Source organism: Thalassophryne amazonica, chromosome 9 (genome assembly GCF_902500255.1).
Source record: "Thalassophryne amazonica chromosome 9, fThaAma1.1, whole genome shotgun sequence".
Lineage (NCBI taxonomy): Eukaryota > Metazoa > Chordata > Actinopteri > Batrachoidiformes > Batrachoididae > Thalassophryne > Thalassophryne amazonica.
Window position 1 is genome coordinate 77,792,487 of NC_047111.1, and position 20,815 is coordinate 77,813,301.

General features: G+C 39.9%; 1 protein-coding gene across 1 annotated transcript in view; it reads left to right on the forward strand.

The window, feature by feature from the left end:
- LOC117517961 (ryanodine receptor 1-like) overlaps positions 1–20,815 on the forward strand; it is a 200,213-nt gene that overhangs the window by 160,912 nt on the left and 18,486 nt on the right. Inside the window, exons 82-92 of the mRNA XM_034179082.1 lie at positions 4,710–4,809; positions 4,913–4,992; positions 6,207–6,283; positions 6,356–6,429; positions 7,556–7,573; positions 13,740–13,820; positions 14,725–14,813; positions 15,258–15,386; positions 15,468–15,572; positions 18,986–19,067; positions 19,157–20,478. Of these exons, the coding sequence (XP_034034973.1) occupies positions 4,710–4,809; positions 4,913–4,992; positions 6,207–6,283; positions 6,356–6,429; positions 7,556–7,573; positions 13,740–13,820; positions 14,725–14,813; positions 15,258–15,386; positions 15,468–15,572; positions 18,986–19,067; positions 19,157–20,478 (2,157 nt within the window). The remainder of the gene's footprint in view (positions 1–4,709; positions 4,810–4,912; positions 4,993–6,206; positions 6,284–6,355; positions 6,430–7,555; positions 7,574–13,739; positions 13,821–14,724; positions 14,814–15,257; positions 15,387–15,467; positions 15,573–18,985; positions 19,068–19,156; positions 20,479–20,815) is intronic.

A 20,815-nucleotide genomic window follows, 5' to 3' on the forward strand; every position in this document is an offset into this window, starting at 1 on the left:
TCACCATTTCATGAACAAGGTCAATGTTTTTCTGGGTTATGGCTGTTGCAGGCCGCCCAGACCTTGGGTCGTATTCAAGGCTCTCTCTGCCCCTCTTAAATTCAGCTGCCCACTTCTGCACTGTAGATATGGAGGGAGCTTCATCCCCTAATGTAGCAACCATATCTGCATGAATGTCCTTGGGCTTTAACCCCTTCTTATGCAGGTACTTAATCACACCGCAATGCCAGATTTTGTCCATTTTTGCCGTTTCCCTCTACCACAAACTTTCAAACTTGGCTATGAACCACAAACTGTTGTGTGGGCCGCCAGAGAGGAGGTACTGCTGGCCCACCACCAGAGGGCGCCCTGTCTGGAGTGCGGGCTCCAGGCACCAGAGGGCGCAGCCGCCTCACAGGAGCAGCCAGGGTGACAGCTGTCACGCATCACCTGCAACAGCTGTTACCAATCATCTGATCGGCAGGAGTATATCAGCAGGACAACGTCTCCACCTCTTTGCCGAGATATCGTTCTACCTGGAAGGTAACGTACCTCAGCTGTCTGCTTGACAATATCCTTTGTGACTTTTGTGCATTATCTTTTGGACTGTTTTTCCAACGAGAGGTGGAGGTAGCTTTCCTGCCGTGCTGATTCCTGGGTGCAAACGCATCCTCATTCACTTGCTTTTTGTTCCTCGCCAGCAGTACCAGATCCGACACGCGGAGGCAGTGGCCACCTGGGAGTTCGGGACTTGCCGGCTCCAGTATTCCCGGGGTCTGGTGGCGGAGGAAATCGTGTGGTTCCGGTTCTGCTTTGGACAGGCGTCTCCTATCTTCAAGCCTGCCCACACGACACCTTGTGAATTGACTATTGTCTATTGTTGCAATCTGTTGTATTTGTTGTGCACATTCACAACAGTAAAGTGTTGTTATTTGACCTATTCCATTGTCCGTTCATTTGCGCCCCCTGTTGTGGGTCCGTGTACCTACACTTTCCCAACACAAACTACCTCACAACCTGGAAGAAAATAACACAGTCATCTGAAGAGTTGAAATTAATGCATGCCAAGTTTTTTGAAATGGCATTTCTCCTTCTTGGTGAGCCTTAGAACTTTTCAGTCTACCCTAGTCTACCCACGTGATTTGAATCACGTGTGCTTGTGTGAGCCAACCTTGAACCTTCATGCACATGCGTGATTTTTCTCACGCCTGTCGGTTGCGTCATTCGCCTGTGAGCAGGCTTTGAGTGAGGAGTGGTCCACCCCCCTCGGCAGATTTTCATTGTCAGGGAAATGGCTGAGAGACTGCTGCTTTACTTGATCAAATTTTTTTTAGAAACTGTGAGGCACATCCATGTGGACACCATTCGAGAAATTCAGGTGGTTTTTGTTGAAAATTTTATGGGCTTCAAAGACATTAAGGGATGTTACTGTCGCTTTAAGGACGGCCCACAGCAGCTGTGGGGTGCGCTGCGCTCCAGCTGCCATCGACAGGCTGAGCGACCTTTTCATTTCTAAACGGATCGCTCTGTGGATCCGTGACCATCGTGTGCACTTTCTCTGGTTATCACAAGAGCTGGACATCACCCATTTTCCTGCAGATTTCACTTTTAACAAGAGATTTTGTTGTGGAAAGCCGAGCGGAGGCTTCGCGCGTCATGATGGATTCTCTGCTGGACCGACACAAAACCACCTCCGTTTTGGTCTCACAGGACGGCTTTGAGATGGCGTTCAGACAGCTGTCGGTGGTTTTTCAGTCGAGTGATTATCCAAGAAATTGTGGATGTGCCTGGACACTCCTCACTCAAAGCCTGCTCACAGGCGAATGATGCAACCGACAGACGTGAAAAAAATCACGCATGCGCATGAAGGTTCAAGGTTGGCTCACGCAAGCACACGTGATTCAAATCCTTATGTTTTTTTGTTTTTTTTAAATAAGGTCGGATACTTTTCTAATAGACCTCGTATATATACGAGGTCTATTAGAAAAGTAGAGGTCTTGTATATATATGGCTGGAAAATCACTAAGGGTCCCTTGGGTAAGCTGCTTAATATCCAAGTTGCTCCCCGTGTGTAGTGGGGAGCTTGCATGGAAGCACCCTGACATCGATGTGTATGTGTGTTTGAATAGGTGAATGTGACACATTACTATAAAGGACTTTGAGCTTCTGATATAGATGGAAAAGCACTATAATATATGCAGTCCATTTAAATATGTATGTATATATAAAATCTTCCTCCCTCCCAACCACCGGAAAAGGTCAAAAGTATCCAAAATGCATAAATTAAAGCAAGATGATAAAATCTGATTGCGACACATCCATTCTGAAAAAGCACATGGACACAAATGCACAGAGGCCTGGTATTTTTGTCTTAGTCATTTTGTATTTGAGAGGTGACGAAAGTGCATCTGGCCAGTAACCACTCCCATCTCTTATCCTGTGCTATTCGGATATAATATTACTTCACCTTCCCATATAGAATTAATCTCATTCAGTTCAGTTTGAAGGCCGTAGTGCGCTTTCTTAAAAAAAAAAAAAAAAAAAAAAAAAAAAGTCATGTCACAATGATATAAATCTGCTCTGACCTGGAATCTGTCGTGTAGTATGACAGAAAGCCAGCGGGGTAGTGGGGAGGGATTCAACTGTGCTCAGGCATGGTACAAATTAGGGTGAGTACGTCTTAAATTGCTGAAACACAAAAGTGAGCAGCATTACAGCATTTGAATATTGACCTATCCAAGGTTCAGTCTGAAGTAATTTATGATTACACACACATCACCATATCAACCACATTTGCGAGCTTGAATCAAGGTTGACCGATGACACAGAAAATGCTGGTCTTATGTTTATGGCTGCAAAAAAAAAAAACAGAACAGGATGTCATGCTTCTCTGGGAGCTTCTGCATATTCTTGGACAAGACAACGAACCAAGACAAATATGTTTTACAGTTGGCAACAAGTGCACAGATCAACAACAGTAAAGGCCCCTTCACACACACTGAAGCTGACTGGCTCACGAAGGAGGAATCATATGCCACTCATGAAAAGTTGGAGCCTCCTCGTACAGCAGTCGCCACAACCATTCGGGCACAACACATGCACTCTACATTCATGTGCCGCTCGCAGTGGAACCCATTCAAACGGTGTGCAAGATGAGGGTGCGCTGCCATCTGATTGTGTTCGCAGCATTTGCACTGCGTGTTGAACACACATCGAACATATTGTGTTGCAGCCGAGGAGCTGAATGAAGTCATCGGCCATGTCGCACTGTGGCCGAATAGCGTGATCGAGGCAGCCTTCACACCTGCAGCCAAATGTCAGCGAAGCCGACAAATGGCCATTCGACCCACTCTCGGCCCGAGTCGGCCAAAGTGCAGGTGCCACCCATGAACATCCAACACCACTTACAGGGCACTTAGGAAAGGCGGGGCTATTTAAGAGTAGAGTGCAGACAACCACTTTCGACCTGGCTGTGCGAATGGCCCCACATTCTCTAAGTGCCCCACGAGTATGCCATTACCAAGCAACACAAATTGTCATGCAAGTGCCCCCTGCCCCGCAACACATGTGGCATGCGAGTGTGTGCCCCCCCCGCATCACAGATGGCATGAGCAGTGTGATGCGGCTGAGGTCACTGGAGTGCGATTGCTGTTCAATGCAGTGTGCATCTGGAGGGCTGTAATGTCCAGCTGGAACAGCTGACCAGTGTGTACTTGCAACTCAGCTGGAGAACATATGTTGTGCCATCAACAACATGAACAACACTCCATACAATGCACATGTGTGGGCGGGCCCTCATGCGCTCATGACATGCTGATAATTACATCCAACAAGATCACAGGGGGACTGGCCAGCCATGTCTGAGCGTGCACGGCACGGTGTGAATTGTTATCAGCCAGCCGGCCAGGCTAATGTCACTTCCACCACGTAAATTGTAGTCCACGTGACAGACAGAAAGAGCGGAAATACAGCATGGAGAAAGGCGTGAACTCATTCATGTGTAATCACTTTGCTCATAGCGCTGTGGACACATGGCAGCTCCCAGCTGATCGCCTCGTCCAGCTGATCGATGACAGAGAAACACAGAGAACAGAGCCAGGACAAATAAATAACAATAACTACATACAAGTTCATAAATGGATGTCTTGGATTTGGGGTATTTGGAGAATCCTTGGGTACCACTGGAATGACTTTGTGTCAAATGAGCATTTAATTAGAGGCCCCCGGCAATTGGAAAAGGTCAAGGAAACACCTGTATATCATCTGGATGTGACAGACAGATGCCTATTTTCAAAAGGTTGGGGTGGACAAGTGATTTGCCTGGGTGGTTGCCCAGGATATTTCGATGGTGTAGTGGATGCAATGAGTTGCGACGCCAGAACATACTCCCAAACCTGACCTTGGATAGGTCAATAATATAACATGACCAAGTACAAAGCAATAATTCCCTGAATATTTTTGAGATGATGCATAAAACTATAGTTCTGTGCCAACTGATTAAAAACTGGTAAGTTGTAATAGCGAGAGATTTGAATGAAAGGAGAGCGAATGTGGACTGTAATTCAAATTTGGAAAGATAGATTGGGCAGCTTTTGTTTGTGTTTTTTACACACCTGTAATACACCTGAAATTCTCAAGAGATTTGGCCAAAAAGTGTCCATTCTGTCTGTTTAGATTATCTTTTTGGCACACACCAGCTCATTAGCTTTTAATATACATATTAACCACAGGAAAAAGAAATGGAAAAACAGAGACTTCTATACCAGCAGTCCAGACTTCATAATCGTGGTGCTGCTGAGATGGTCCTGCAAATGATCAGTGCTTGCAAAGGTAGTCTCACACCCTCTGTTTTAGCTCAAAAACATTTTTACACGACATGTATTACCTCATATATGTCTTCATTATCTTTAATTGCTGATTTCTCTTTGTACAGGTGAGACTGGCCCAATGGTGTCTACAACATTAAAGTTGGGTATCTCCATCCTAAATGGTGGGAATAGTGAGGTTCAGCAGGTATGTGTGTAATCCATGGAGCAGCTGTATAATAGAGCAGTTAAGATATATGATAGACAATCTAACTCTTATCATCACTGTAAGGTTCTGAAAAAGCATTTTAGGTTTCTAGAGTTTGAAAATCTGAAGGTATTCAAATAAGCCTACTTCATATATAAATGTTTACATGGACCAGCACCAACTCCTGTTAAAGAATTCATACACATAAAAAGATTCACAGAACATACTCCCAAAATAAATAAGTTATTTTGGGAGTATGTGGCATATTTGGGAGTATGAGTCTTGTGTTAGATCTTGTGCAAGATCTGACACAAGAGGTGACTGTGAGATTACTCATAGAAGGACCACCTTTGGTTAGAACGTGTTATCCCTAAAAGGTGGGCAAGCTTGGAACAACCTCCCAGTCACAATCAGGGAGAGCACCACTTTCAGTACTTCCAGAGGACAACTGAAAACTTGGTTACTGGCGAATCAGACATGCAAACATCTGTAGCCTAAAACACAATTCAGCTGTGGAGGCACCATTCAAGTTTCTTTTTCAGTTATATGTACACAATGCCCTTGTGTATTTTATTAAAGGGTTTAGTAGTCTTCACACAATAAACTTGTGTATGACACCCTGTGCAATATTTACACTTGTGCATGTGCAAATGAGTGTATTGGGCAACGTGCAATACAACCCAGTACTGTAATGTGCAGTTACAACCGGGCACTTTGCACTTAGCACTTGTCATTTTTACACCTCAACACCCAGCATAAAACTCTTTTGGTTCCTCTACCTGTCGGCTGCTTATTAACTATCAATTATTGCTACTTTGAATTGTAAATATTTGTATGTATATTCTGTTTTAATTGTTTTTCTGTCATGATTAATTTATTTTGGTATGTTGTGTTGTCTTAGTCTGTTTCTATGTTACTGGGACTACAGATGGAAATTAGCATCCTGCTATAATCCGGCATACTTACATGTAACAGTGTTCATTAATATGCATTGTCCCATTTCAAATAAATATGGATGGATAGATGGATGGATATATATATATATATATATATATATATATATATATATATATATATATATATATATATATATATATATATATATATATGTGTGTGTGTGTGTGTGTGTATATGTGTTGTAAACATGGGCTCTTTAGATCATGCTTTGTTACATTTATATGGGTATTGATCAAGGAAGTACCTTCTTTTGGCAGAAAATGCTGGAATATCTGAAGGATAAGAAGGATGTGGGATTCTTTCTGAGTGTGCAGGCACTCATGCAGACATGCTGGTCAGTTTTAATTACTATATTTTGTCACAAGATTCATTTGTGCACATCTAAATGAGTTCATGTTCTCTGCAGTGTCTTGGATCTAAATGCCTTTGAGAGGCAGAACAAGGCAGAGGGGCTCGGCATGGTGTCTGAGGAGGGCACCAGTAAGTTTTCACATTGTTTTTCATCATCACTTTCTGAAACCTAATAGTGATACTGGTACATCAGGCAAAACATTACTTGGAAGCCATTGTTTGATATTTTCATTTTACATTTCCAGTTTCTTGCAGATGCAGATCACACTGTTGAATGCAGCTTGTTTTCATTCATATAATCCAGTCAGTGTCCAGTGTATTGGCAGTGATGGTCCACATTATCAAAGAGGCTGATTGTGATCAATATAAATGTTTATATCTTTTGGCATCCATACTTTAGAGCAGGGGTTCCAATAAAATGGCCCCCTGGGGCGTCACAAAGGTACCACAGGTGAACCATGAGAAGTCAGTAAGAATAAATAAATAAAAATGTTGTTGATTTTCAATTTTTAGTAAAGTTTATCATTACCTAAAATATTTATTTTTATTTATATTATAGTTCTATTGTATATATTTTTAATGTCATCAGAATGATTTAATGAGAATCATCAGTCATCAGAATCATTTAATATCATCAAAAGAAAAATTAGTGTTATATACACAATATAATATACATGTATAAAAAATGATGACTCAGCATTGTCTTGATTTAAAAAAAAAAAAACAATTTCAAGAAATGGCTGTTCAAGTGATGTTTTTCTTCATTAAATAAGGTTGTTACTACATCACAATTAGCATGCAGTCCAAATTAATTAGTCAACAACAAGACATTTAATCATTCAAATAAAGTCATTCTGACCTATTAATTCATCTTCTTCTAAATGTTCTCCATCTGACATCTACTGTACACATTTTTTATTTAATTGAATGATTATCTTCCTAACAATTTAATTAACATGGGCTTAACTGTTAAAAGTAGATTTAGAATTAATATTAGTCTGTTTAGGTGTTTTTATTGTTCTGTATCCTTAGTAGTCTTAGTTGATTTAGCTCCATCTACAAATGTACAGGCTGTGTTCTTATCATCTAATTATGGAATTTCACTTGAAATTCTACTTGAATGAATTTGCCATGGTACGTTGTTAATCTCCCCTCCTCATCTCTTAGTCCTCTCCTGTTGTCAACACACTGATCCTCTCTCCCTTCCCCATGATCACTGCCATCTCTCCCTTGTCCCTTCCTTCATCATCCTCAGAGTTGAACCTAGAGCGGGGTAAATCATCTTTCATTCCATCTGCCGTTATGTTCTCCTGTTTGTCTTGTCTTTTCCTGGCCTGTATTACTTTCTTTAACACTGAAATTCCTGGAGGAGAGGATTGGGAGCCATTGTGCATCGTTGTTAGCTTTATTGTTCACCTCAAAAGCCAGTGAGTAGAATCTGGTCTTAACGCTTATGAAAAACTCACTGATATAGTTTTGTGAAATTTCAGTTTAAGCTATAGCATATCATCAGGCATGGCTTTGGGAATTGTACCAGCCTTTTGGACATCATTATCCTAAGTAATAAATGATTATTTTTATTATTATATCACTACCAAGGAGTTTATGTTTTCTGTGCTGTTCCTCTGTTTTTCTGTTTGTTTGTCTCTTAGCAGGATTATGCAAAAAAGAAAAGAAAAACACTGAACAGATTTTATTGAAAGTTGGTGGAAAGGTGGGTGATAGGCCAAGAAAATTTCCTGCATTCCCCTTGATGGTTTCCTCCTTGGCCAGTACCCCACCCTAACACTAGGTTTCAAGAAAACTAGTTCAGTTTGTATGTGTAATCCCGCTAACAATCAAACAGCACTGAAAATATAACCTCTGTGAATTTGAAGACCCTGGCAGTAGTAGGATTGGACTTATGCTGAGCACAGACGGACGGACGCAAAGTCTTGGCAATACCCGATGGTAATATTTTGGCCCGGTAAAAATAGGTTTATGTATAACGCCACTATCTATGTACAGATGAGATTAGGTTTATTGGTGGCGGAATACATTCTCCAAGTGCTGTTCTGGATATTATTGTACAGTCTTTGCTTCACAGGTAAGGACTGAACAGTTGATGAACACAACTAGAGACATTCATCACGAAATGCCCCGCGCGCAGTATTATTTTCCATGCAAAGTGCAGTAATATGTACTTGTATGGGGTGGGTATTTGGTAGAAGCCTTATGCGTTTGATGTAAACTGCGATATACAATGAAAAAATTGGAGATTGGCATAATATTTATTTAGAGGATGTGACAAACAGTGACCATAAAAAGTCGGTCATGGTCGCCAGCCTTCAAAACAAATGCAACCACTGGTGACCTTGAAATGGAGGTCAAGGTCACAGGCCTTCGAACCCATGCGAAGTACTCCTCCATGGCATGTACCCACCAAATATGACGTTTCTGCAAGCAATAGGTGCAAGGCTACATTGCGGCGAACGATTTGACAGTTGTGACCACTTGTGACCTTGAAAAGTAGATCAAGGTCACCGGCCTTCAAACCCATGCGAAGTACTCCTCCAAGGCATGTACCCACCAAATATGAAGTTTTTGCAAGCAATAGGTGCGAAGCTACGTTGCGGCGAACGAATTGCGTTTGCCACAGACAGACGGATGAACGGACAGACGAACTGACGGAAGGACAGACAGACAGACAACCCGGATGCTTATATGCCCCGCCTCGCGGCGCATAAAAACAATCACGACAAGATAAGAGCTGGAATGCAAAAATACAGCAAGTTGAGTCCACCAGAGTTTATCAGATCAGCTCTAAATTGATATTCTGTAATTTAAATAAAATATTGTGAAGTCTTTTCTTTGAGGTATGACTGTATGTCAGGTGGTCTTTCAGTGCTGGGTAACATTTTCTCTACCCACACCTAGTTAGATAAGACAAGTGTGTTCAGTCAGTGGTATCAGACTTATCTCGAGCAGGGAGAGATGGTCACATGCAGTGGTAGGGGTCTGAGAACCGCTTTACTACATCATGCAGTATAATCCCGTTAACATCATGCCTTTGATGAACCAATCCTCTCTGACATAAACTGTGCTGCACTAGAGCAAAGTTGGAGTGCACCAACTTTGGAATGTGATTCTGTGCCTGTGTGTACCAACAGTACAGCCAGCGGTGAATTGGATTTTTTTAAAGACAAATTAAAAATAAATAAAATAAAATATGACCGTTTTTCTTTCTAAAATGAATATGACATATGTGATATGTTACAACACTGGGCATTATTGAAGCAATGGAATATTGATCAGGATTAAATTAACAATTAAATTAAAATCACAAAAAAATTGAAACAGGCAAAACTTTCATTTGCATAGTATTTGAAATTGTGCAGTTACTGTGTCACATTAAATGTAAAATTACCTTTAATGCAAATGTGTTTATTTTGTACAATCAAGTTGTTTTTTGGAGCTGTTATTTTATTTTTCATTTAAATTCATTCCTTTATTTTCAGCCGTTTATCCGGGTCTGGTGTCACAGACAGAACGGTCCGCCCCTAAAAATCGGTCCTAGTTTTGCATCTGCGCATGCATCATTTCGGACCACAGCAGCTCATCTGAGACGGACTCTGTTCACCCAAAGCAATCAAATGGATTAATGGGATTATTAGATGATGAAGGTAAAATCTCTTAAATCATTTTAAAGTCAGTTTTAAGCAGAAAGGAGGAGGTTTTAAGCAGAAACGAGACAAAATTCTGTGATGTTTTGAAATGTCCAACGCGTAGTGAATGCATCAGCTAGCAGCTCCTTTAGCTACAACGCTCTGATCACTTCTGCCGCCGCCTTTTATGATGAAATAATGCTGAATTTATGTGGAAATTGTTGTATAAAAGCTTCAGATATCTGTTGCTGAGATAGATTAATTTATTTTGAAGCAGAAATGAGGTGTTAATCCGTGAACAGCATCATCACCACGTCATGAGGGGGGACCGATTTTTAGGGGGACTGTTCGGTCGGTGACACCGGGTTGCAGGTGGCAGCAGAGTAAGCAGCTCATTCCATGCTTCCCTATCCTTCAAGTCCTGTTACTCTTTCTGGGGGAGCCCAAGGTGTTCCCAAGCCAGGCTGGGAAATGTAATCTCTCCAGCATGTCCTGGGTCTTCCTCTGGACCTCCTCCCGGTTGGACGTGCCCGAAAGACCCCCTTAGGGAGACAACCATGGAGCATCCTCACCAGATATCCAAATCACCTCAATTAGCAGTAGCAGCTCTACTCCGAGTCCTTCCCGGATAATAGAGCTTCCCACCCTGTCCAGAAGTGTAAGCCCAGATACCTGATGTAGGAATCTAATTTCTGCTGCTTGTATCCATAATCTTATTTTTTCATTCTTTACCCAAAGCTCATGGCCATAGGTGAGGATAAGAGCATAAATCAACTGGTAAATTGAGATCACACTGTTGAATACAGCTTGTTTTCCTTCTTTACCATGACAAACCTGTTCAACATCCTTAAAACTTCAGACACCGCCCCAATTCGTCTTTCAATCTCCCACTCCAATTTACCCCCACTCATCAACAAGACCCTGAGATACTTAAACTCCTCCACTTGGGGCAGTAATTCTTCCCTTACCCAGCGGGGACAATTCACCATTTTCCATCAAAGGACTGTGGTCTCAGATTTGGAGGTGTTGATTCTCATCCCAGTCACTTCACACTTGGCCTCAAACTTGCTCAGTGTGTGTGCATTGGAGGTCATGGTCTTATGAAGCCAACAGACCCACATCATCTGGAAAAACCAAAGATGCAACTCTGAGGCCACCAAACTGGACAATTCAATTCATTTTTGTAGCACCAAATCACAACAAAGCTGCCTCAAGGAGCTTCACACAAGTAACATCTAACCTTAGCAACCCCTTGAGCAAGCACACAGGTGACAGTGGTAAGGAAAAACTCCATCTGATGATGTTGAGGAAGAAATCTCAAGCAGACCAGACTCAGAGGAGTTAACCACTGCGTAGGCCATTCTAACAGCTACAAGGACACTGTTATGGTTAATGCAATGAAATGTTCAAAATGGAACCCCAAGATGCAGGTCAGTCAGGACAACAAAAGTGATCTTCCAAAAATCCAAGAAGGTTTATTAACACAAAAGGCAGGCCAAACAAACAAACAAACAAAAAAACTACACAAACAGATGCTGCTAATTAACAAACACAAATACAATGTCCAGTCCTAACAAAGGGTGAAGGAGTCCAAGGAGGTGAGACTGTGTGGGTATACTCAAAAAGCTGTGGATGATAAAGGAGTGAAATAACAAAAACCAGGATTCTCACAAAGAACAGACGAGGAAACACATGAAGGACAAAACCAGTAGTTCATGAGACATGGGAGTCGTCAGGAAAGCAAATGGACCCGCAAGGCAAAGACAAATGAAGGAGACTTAAATAGTGGAATAATCAGAGACAGGACAAACCTGTTATCAAAGAGAAGTGAAATAACGAAACCGAACATAAGAGAGTGGCAAAACAAAACAGACACATCAAGAAACAAAATGCAAAAATTACTTCATGATCAAGTGTAACTAACCCATGAAGAAACAGATAGGACTGAACACAAAGATGATCTAAACTAAGACTGCAACACCAAAAAGTAACTGGCTACAAAGATCAACACAAAGACTCGTAATGCACTCAAGAAAACCACACAGGAATAAACAAATAAAATTACACAGGGGGCAAAGACCATGAGACTGCAGAAACATCAGGGCATAAGTGAGGGGAGAAATCATAAACCACATTGAACACAGGAGATCTCACATCATGCAATGAGACAGATAGGTGAGGATGCATAGGTGAAGCAAAGGACAGACAAGATCAACATACATGACAATTGACACAGGACTGACACAATAACAGCTTGACACACCAGATATGGAGAATGGGCGGAGACAACGTGCACGGCACACACACATGCAGTAAACGGGGAGTGCACATGAACACACGCGCAGACAACACATGACTGACAGCAAGGAAGAGGGTGTGCACAACACAGATCACCACCCTATGGGCAACAGGAGACACACCCACATGCAGACAATACAAGGGAGACAAGTGTACAAGAAGGACACACGACTGACAGAGACACTGACAGCTGACACAGACACCAACGCGATGCACAAAATAGACGAAGAGGACATAGTAAGATTAGAACCTATACAGAACTCACACAAACCTGGATTGGAAAGGACACAGCAGACACCCCCCAGTTACTGAGGGTGTCCAGTTACTGGACACAGTCCCATCCATGAACAGCACAGCCAGTACCATGATTGGTGGTGACAAGGGGCAGCCCTGGCGGAGCCCAACTGCCACCGAAAACAGGTCTGATGTTATGCAGAGAATGCGGACACAGCTCTGACTTTGGTCATATGAAGGATCACTGGAGCACCCACCCAGGAAGGGGCTGTATTTCATTTAAACTGAGACAGAACTTTCATGGCTGTTCAGACATACAATTTGATAACCGGGGATTTAATAAGGATGTGTTTTGTGTTGTCCTGGAATAGGCAGAACACTGTATTGTCATCTGTATGTAACTAAGTATTGGAATAGTAACACAATTTTAGTAATTTTGCCTGTGTCTGCCACAATTGATTTGAAATTACTTGTAGGTAGGCAAGTAGGCAGATAGATAGATAGATAGATAGATAGATAGATAGATAGATAGATAGATAGATAGATAGATAGATAGATAGATAGATAGATAGATAGATAGATAGATAGATAGATAGATAGCATTTACATTTAATTATGGCACAGTAGTTGCATGTATAAAGGAACTGCAAATGAAATGTGAACAGTAGTTAGTTTTTTTATGTTTATTTTTTTACTTTGTCTTTATCTTTAATCTGCACTTGACAGATCTTCCACAAAGGCATGTTGCTTCACAAGACAAAATGTTTGTTTGATCATCAACTGTTAGCTTTCTTCTCATTTAAAAAATCTGTTCAACAAAGACCAATTCACCCTGACTAATCCCATATTGTAACTGTCATGCTATTTTTGCTCTGCAAAGCTATAGAATTATTGTTCGGCAAGTTTGTACATGTTATAATGTGACTGTACGTATGTTCAATATGTTGCTAATGTTTCACTGGCAAAACCGTTTTTGTCTCTATGCATGTGATGCTCAGACATAGCAATTGTATATTGTCTGACCTTCGATTATATGTTAGATATTTGCATTGCCATTATGATTTCTTTTGCCCACTTTTGCTATTTTAGTGTGTCTGTTGCATAAGGAAAATAACAAGGTTAGAGGTGATTACTGCGGTGTGTAATACTAAAATCTATTAAGAGTCTATGGTAAGTTTATACTTAAGCAAAATGTTCTAGTGTTCCAGTGAGCACTTGTTTTGAGTTCTTATGTGAAACTTGGATGTATTTTGCTTCCTTTAGGTGAAAAAGTCATGGCAGATGATGAGTTTACCTGTGATCTCTTTCGTTTTTTGCAACTGCTTTGTGAAGGTCACAACAATGGTGAGAATGATTTGTCTTTTCAAAGAAGGTTTCAGTTATGTAGCGCCATCTAGTGGTGAGGTTACAGAATGCATTAAGTCATTTCCAATTAAAATTTTCTTTACCTTCATGTTTTGCTTCTTTGGTGTTCCAATTAAAATTTTCTTTACCTTCATGTTTTGCTTCTTTGGTGATGGGGATTCATGCTCCTTTGCCTTCTCTTGCCACCCAGTCTCACTGTATTAGATCATGATACTATCATGAAATGTTGTAGATTTTCATGATGGGTCAGTGTAACCGTAACGCTGATGCCCCATAGCGGATCCGCAAATCTGCCCAGTCTCACGGCGCTTCTTGATCGATTACATTGTGATGTCATCATGAAAATCTAATACATTTTGTGAGAATAGATTAGATCACTTCACGTGATGCCATCACGAATTGATGTGAGACTGCATTGTCTCCATTGTGATAAGCAAGATGTGTGATCCTCTATTTCATGAAAATAAGGCTTCTGGAATGTGTTAGCCTGTTCTAGCAACCAATAGACAGTGTACAGGAGAGAATCCACTGATTCCACGTATATTTTCTTCGGTTTTCTGGATGTGCTGCAAAATGCAAAAGAGTATGTCCCTTTTGGGCTACTGTATCAACAAGCCCATCCAACATGGCAGCCTCCATGAGGGGGGCCCGCTCCCATGTAGATATGAAGGGCTCATTCTAAGCTAATGAAAACACGTTGAGTTGTTGTCATTGGTAATTATACACTAATAAACAGTTGGTTGTGAATGCTATATTTCATTTCTGCTAAGAAATGCCCTTAAATTCTCCACATTGTAGCTTTAAAGGCAATGCAAAGAGACCATAGAACAATAAATATAGTAAATTGTCAATACGTTTGTCACTCTTTGGTATTTTTCTCCAGATTTTCAGAACTACTTGCGTACGCAGACAGGCAGCACCACCACCATAAACATCATCATCTGTACAGTAGACTACCTCCTCAGACTGCAGGTAGAACTTCACTTAAGTGGCACCCGTGATGGTTCAGTTAATATAATAGTTCAATGACAAGTTTGAAAAGTCATATCACTGTTATTAATATTTGCATGTTCAGTTACACTGGCTGTGCATACTCGCAAATGTTTAGCCAAATTGATGGATGTGCAGTACACATTATAATTTTTCATACAGTATTTTTTGGAAAATATTTTTTTTACATTTTGCAACACTTCTTATTTATGTGTAATAGCTTATCAAATTCCATGCATCAGGAATGAGGTATTCTAAAACAATTGCAAATTGATTACTAAATGTCTTTATTATTATTAGTAGTAGTAGTAGTAGTAGTAATAGTAGCATTTTACTCTGATCAAAATGGTATTTTAAATTGTTATGTAATACATGGTATTTTAATTGCTTAGTATATTCTATCCTCTCTCTTTTTTCCTGTAAAAGGAGTCTATCAGCGATTTCTACTGGTATTACTCTGGTAAGGATGTCATTGATGACCCGGGAAAGAAGAATTTCTCAAAAGCAATGACAGTGGCAAAACAGATTTTCAATAGTCTGACTGAATACACACAGGTAAAATTTGCACAAACGCAGACATTTTACAGAATCTGCTTGCTTTTCTCGTTAGGTACTGTACGCAACTCTGTTTTTCAGGGCCCATGTACAGGCAATCAGCAGTCTCTGGCTCACAGCAGACTATGGGATGCTATTGTTGGGTTTCTCCATGTATTTTCCCACATGATGATGAAACTGGCACAGGTATGCATGTAGGATTAATTTAATCTGAATTTGTGACAGAAATGTGTATATGCCGTTAACATAGGACATAAAAGGAAACAGAAATTTGGTAATTCATTTGAGTAACTGGATGAGCTCCCAGACCTCATATCTCTAATTATACTGTACTATACTGTAGTAAATATACTGTATTATATGATGCATGCAAACTATGCCTAAAACCTTTTAAAATAGTAAAAAGCTGCTCAATAGGCCACACCATCATATCCTCAATCAAAACACAAATTTTCTTTGGTTCATTCTGTCTGCAGTGAAATAAAATTCTATGCAAAAATCACTTTTTTTATTTTATTTGTATTTTGCATACCCAGCTTTTTCTGATTTGGGGTTGTATGATAAATATGCTTTAAAAAACACACTAACAAATAGCCTAAAGGAAGATGTGTTTAATGTGAGTTTTGGTGACTTATTGCTTCTGTGTAGTTTTGACTTTAACAGTGATTGTGATTATAACATTTATTCAGATAATAGGAATTTTGTGATTACTTAGAATCCATGTCACATTAACAAAAGTGATTCAACACTTTTAAAATTTGACCATCCATTTATTCTGGTTGTTATCAGTTTAAGAGTTTTATTTGTTAGATACTTAAGTCATTTGGCCATTTCAATCAAATCAGTCATGCAAATGATTGAGCACCCATGAGCTTTTACATATTTAAATTTTTGTGACATGACATTAACAAAACAAACAAACAAGAAATAAAAACAAACAAAAATAAATATGGCATTGTATGACAGTTTGAATATGCTGAATGACTGTGTGAGATACAGTAGATAGTGAGGGAAGACACCAATGGCAGTGTTAAATGAGTTCTAGGCTTCTGTGTCTGTGATTGCAGGTGTGAATAGTGCCACTTTTCTCTGTTGTGTCAAATGAAATAAGCACAGCCTCATGGTCAAATGGAACTGAGGAAGAGTTAAAATAAATAAATAAAAAACAAGAAAAATCACATCTGTGGTCTAGTGAGTATCTTAAGTGCCTTCTGGCAATCTGTAATTGAAATTTTTGACATCTTCCTTTTGAGAAAATCCTTCGTTCCATTTCAAAGAAAACTGGTTTGTCTTATTATAAAGGTTACCTATGCTTATATATTTCATTATTTGGGGTTTGATATTTTTATGTAATTGTTATCGTGTTGTGGAGTTATGCTTTAATGAGCTTTTTTTTATGTAAAGAGGACAAGGCTGAATTATATATATATATAAAATTTAACATCATAAAAAATTTAAATGTATAAAAGCCAAACTTTTGCATGCAGCTTTCATAAGAATTTTTATTCATTTAAGAAGTTCTTAAAGAATTTGAGAAGCAATGACTTTTGTGCTTGGAAACTGAAAACTTCAGAGCATTAAAAATGGTGAGAATGACTTACTGAGGTCAAGGAAAAGATTGGGGTAATGGAAGGATCTCGGTTCTAAACAGCATTTGCATCATGGTGATCATGAAATCTGGCAACCTTTATAAGTCAAAACAAGCAAGCCAATGATAAACAAGCAGGGATGAAACAGCTGATCACGGCTGATCAGTTAAGGTCTGATTTCACTGCTTTGCCTGAACTGAAGCTCTATTTATTAGTCATGATAACATTCAAATTGTAACTTCATTTCAGGTTTCAGACATTTTTGGTAGGGGATGAGCAGTTGTCACACCCCCCACCCCCCTGCTGAAACCTGAGTCATAATAAAACACTGTAAACAATCAAGTCTCTTAGTGTTCAACTCACCTTTTGTCCATAAATTGATGAATCAATAGTACACAAATAATGAATGTTCATGAGTTCAATGGTACAAATATTTTATGAGGTGAAATGTACCATTCAATGAGGCAAATTAAATATTCGTTCCATTGAAAGAATGTAAAAACATTAATTATTTGTTTTATATAATGGCTAAAACAGATCCTTGTCATTTGATATTTTATTAATTTATAAGCAGAAAAGGGACTTACACTTTGGTGTTCCACTGCTGCTAAAGTCCAACACAAACTTTAAATGGGAGTCCAAATTGTGACATGTAGTCCGGTGATGCTGTGCACTGACTTCGTACTTCCAAAAAAAAAAAAAAAGACTGTAGTTCCTCAGTCCAGTGAAAAATCACGTCAGCCTTTCAGCTTTACAAACTCCGCCATGTTTGTTTTAAAGCTAAGCGCCGTCCCGCTTGTGTGAGCGTGCGTGAAGCGGGATGGCGCTTGTGCGCACGTGTACTTTCAAGCAGTGGTGGGCACACTTCCGATAATCCGATAGCAGATAATTATCAAAGATAATGTTTTCTTTATCGGATTATCTTTTTAGATAACTTTAAAAACCATTATCGGACCAATTATCTTCCGAATAATCTTTGTCTGATAACTTTTACAGCGACAAGCATTTTAAAAATTAGTTTAGCACTCACCTGTTAAAAATTTTGTAACAGACGCACAGCTATAACCTTTGCTAACAGAAGAGAGCCACTTGTATAAAAAACATCTCAATCCTCTGCAAACAAAAGAGAAACAGCCCCAAAAGAAAAAAAAATAATTTCTTTTAACACCATACCAATAGGCTGCCGATATCACCTCATCACATCATCCAGAGGCGTATGTTTTTAACTTATGGTTCAAATTTTAACCAAGCAAATTTTGGACAAGTTATTTAAAATTACTGTCATGTCTGAAGTTTTATTAACTGAAAATATCAGATATATGTTTTAGTTTTAAAGTAATGTGCTAATTTTTAAGGTTTTGTGAGCACATCCTGTGACCCGCAATGCATTTTGGGTAGGATGATGTAATCTCAGTACATCATGACAGGACAAATGCATTTCAGACACACTGTTCAGGCTCCACAGACAACAGCATTAAACTCTAGTGCCTAAAACTCTCTTGAATATATTCTCTGCGTTTATAGATGTTGGTTTTATTTGCGTTTGTTAAATTCCACGCATTTTAAATGTAGCAGACAGGGATTACTGTATCTGGAATTTTGTTTTCAAGGCCTCTACTACCATCTACTGGTCAGTAGTGTTCACTAAGCGTGTGGGAACCAGTAGATAGCAGTATTTATTTTGACCCCGGTTATGTCAGATGATTGTCAAATCAACTTTTTGGCTTTGCAAATGTCTTTTTTTGTGTGCAATGTGTTCTTGCATTTTATGATTGCTTACAACTTATGTTGCTGATTATATTAAATTTCTACAGGAACTATGTACTTGCACTGTAATTACCTCTTGGGATTCACTAATTATCTCATTCATTTTCTACCCCTGCTTATTCCAGTTAAGAGTTTAATTATCTCAACCCATAGCAATTTGGAAATTCAGAACAACAACAACAACAACAACAACAAAAAAACAGTTGTCATCACTAAGATTTTGTCTGTCTTTATTTGTTACAGGATTCCAGCCAGATTGATCTACTGAAGGAGCTTCTTGACCTACAGAAAGACATGGTTGTTATGTTGCTCTCACTGTTAGAAGGTAAAGGAACATTTTATGTTTAGTTTTTAACATTTTTCTTCTCTCCATTGGCTGCTTTAAATATCTATTTCAATTTTATTCCATATCAGGAAACGTGGTGAATGGTACAATTGCACGTCAGATGGTTGACATGTTGGTTGAATCCTCCAGCAATGTGGAAATGATCCTCAAGTTTTTTGACATGTTCCTCAAGCTGAAAGACATTGTAGCTTCAGATGCATTTCGTGATTATGTCACCGACCCTCGAGGGCTGATCTCCAAGAAAGACTTCCAGAAGGCTATGGACAGTCAGAAACAGTACTCACCTTCTGAGATCCAGTTTCTATTATCCTGCTCTGAAGCTGATGAGAATGACATGATCCACTACGAGGAGTTTGCCAGTCGCTACCAAGAACCTGCCAAAGACATTGGTTTCAACATTGCTGTGCTGCTTACCAACTTGTCTGAGCATGTCCCCCATGACACCAGGCTACAGAACTTTCTGCAACAAGCAGAGAGTGTGCTGAACTACTTCCGCCCCTTTCTGGGTCGTATTGAAATAATGGGTGCGAGCAGAAAGATTGAGCGTATCTACTTTGAAATTAGTGAAGTCAACCGCAGGCAGTGGGAGATGCCTCAAGTTAGAGAGTCAAAACGACAGTTTATCTTTGACGTGGTCAATGAGGGGGGTGAAACTGAGAAAATGGAGATGTTTGTCAACTTCTGTGAGGACACTATCTTTGAGATGAATATCGCATCACAAATTTCAGAGCAGGAAGAAGAAGAAAAGGGAGAAGAAGACGATGAGGGAGATGAAAGTGGTGGTGATGGAGGAGCAGGAGCAAGCATGAATGGAGGAGGTGATGAGGAAAGTAATGGAGAGGAAGGGCAGCATGAATCAACTTCTGCATTTGGTGAATTCATTAAGAGTATTTTAGGCTTCTTTAGCATTTTCACATTCCGTAATCTTCGCCGACAGTACCGGAGGGTGAGAAAGATGACCTTCAAGGAGATTGTGGTGGCCTTATCCACATTTTTCTGGACCATCCTCATGAGTATTTTACACTTCATCTACAATGTGTGCAAAGGCTTCTTTATGATTATCTGGCAAACCCTGTTTGGAGGTGGTTTAGTGGAAGGAGCTAAAAACATCACTGTAACTGAGATTCTAGCAAGTATGCCAGATCCGACACAGGATGATGTGCATGGAGATGGGCCAGGAGAGCCAGGAGCAGGAGAGGAACTAGACACTGGAGGAGTGACTGAAACTGGGGAGTCTGGAAGTGGAGAGGAAGAGGAGGAGGATACTCAAGAAATGGAGGGCGGGAGGATACCAGGTATGGATCTTCCAGGTGGACTTGGAGACATGGGTGTAGAGGCACCTGTTGAACCTCCTACTCCTGAAGGAACTCCCATAACAAAAAGAAAACTGGTGAGTGCTTTGCACTTCTGGTGAATTTGATTTACACAGCTGTTAGCTAACTTGTACAGTAGTTATTTGAGAGAGAGTAAAGAACACCATAATGGACATTAGCTGACTGAGTTTTATGACCATATTTTAACCAGTGATGAATAGCTGTTGGCATATATTGTCCCCAGCTAGTAGAACCTGCTTATGTCAGGTATATCTAAATATTGTGGTGTTCAAGCTATTTTAGTGATTAATATGACAAAGTGGGGTTATTTATGATCCCATTGACTTTATATTGGAATATTTCTATATAAATGACTGTTTCAGGATTCTTCATATTTATTTCACTCTCTAATAT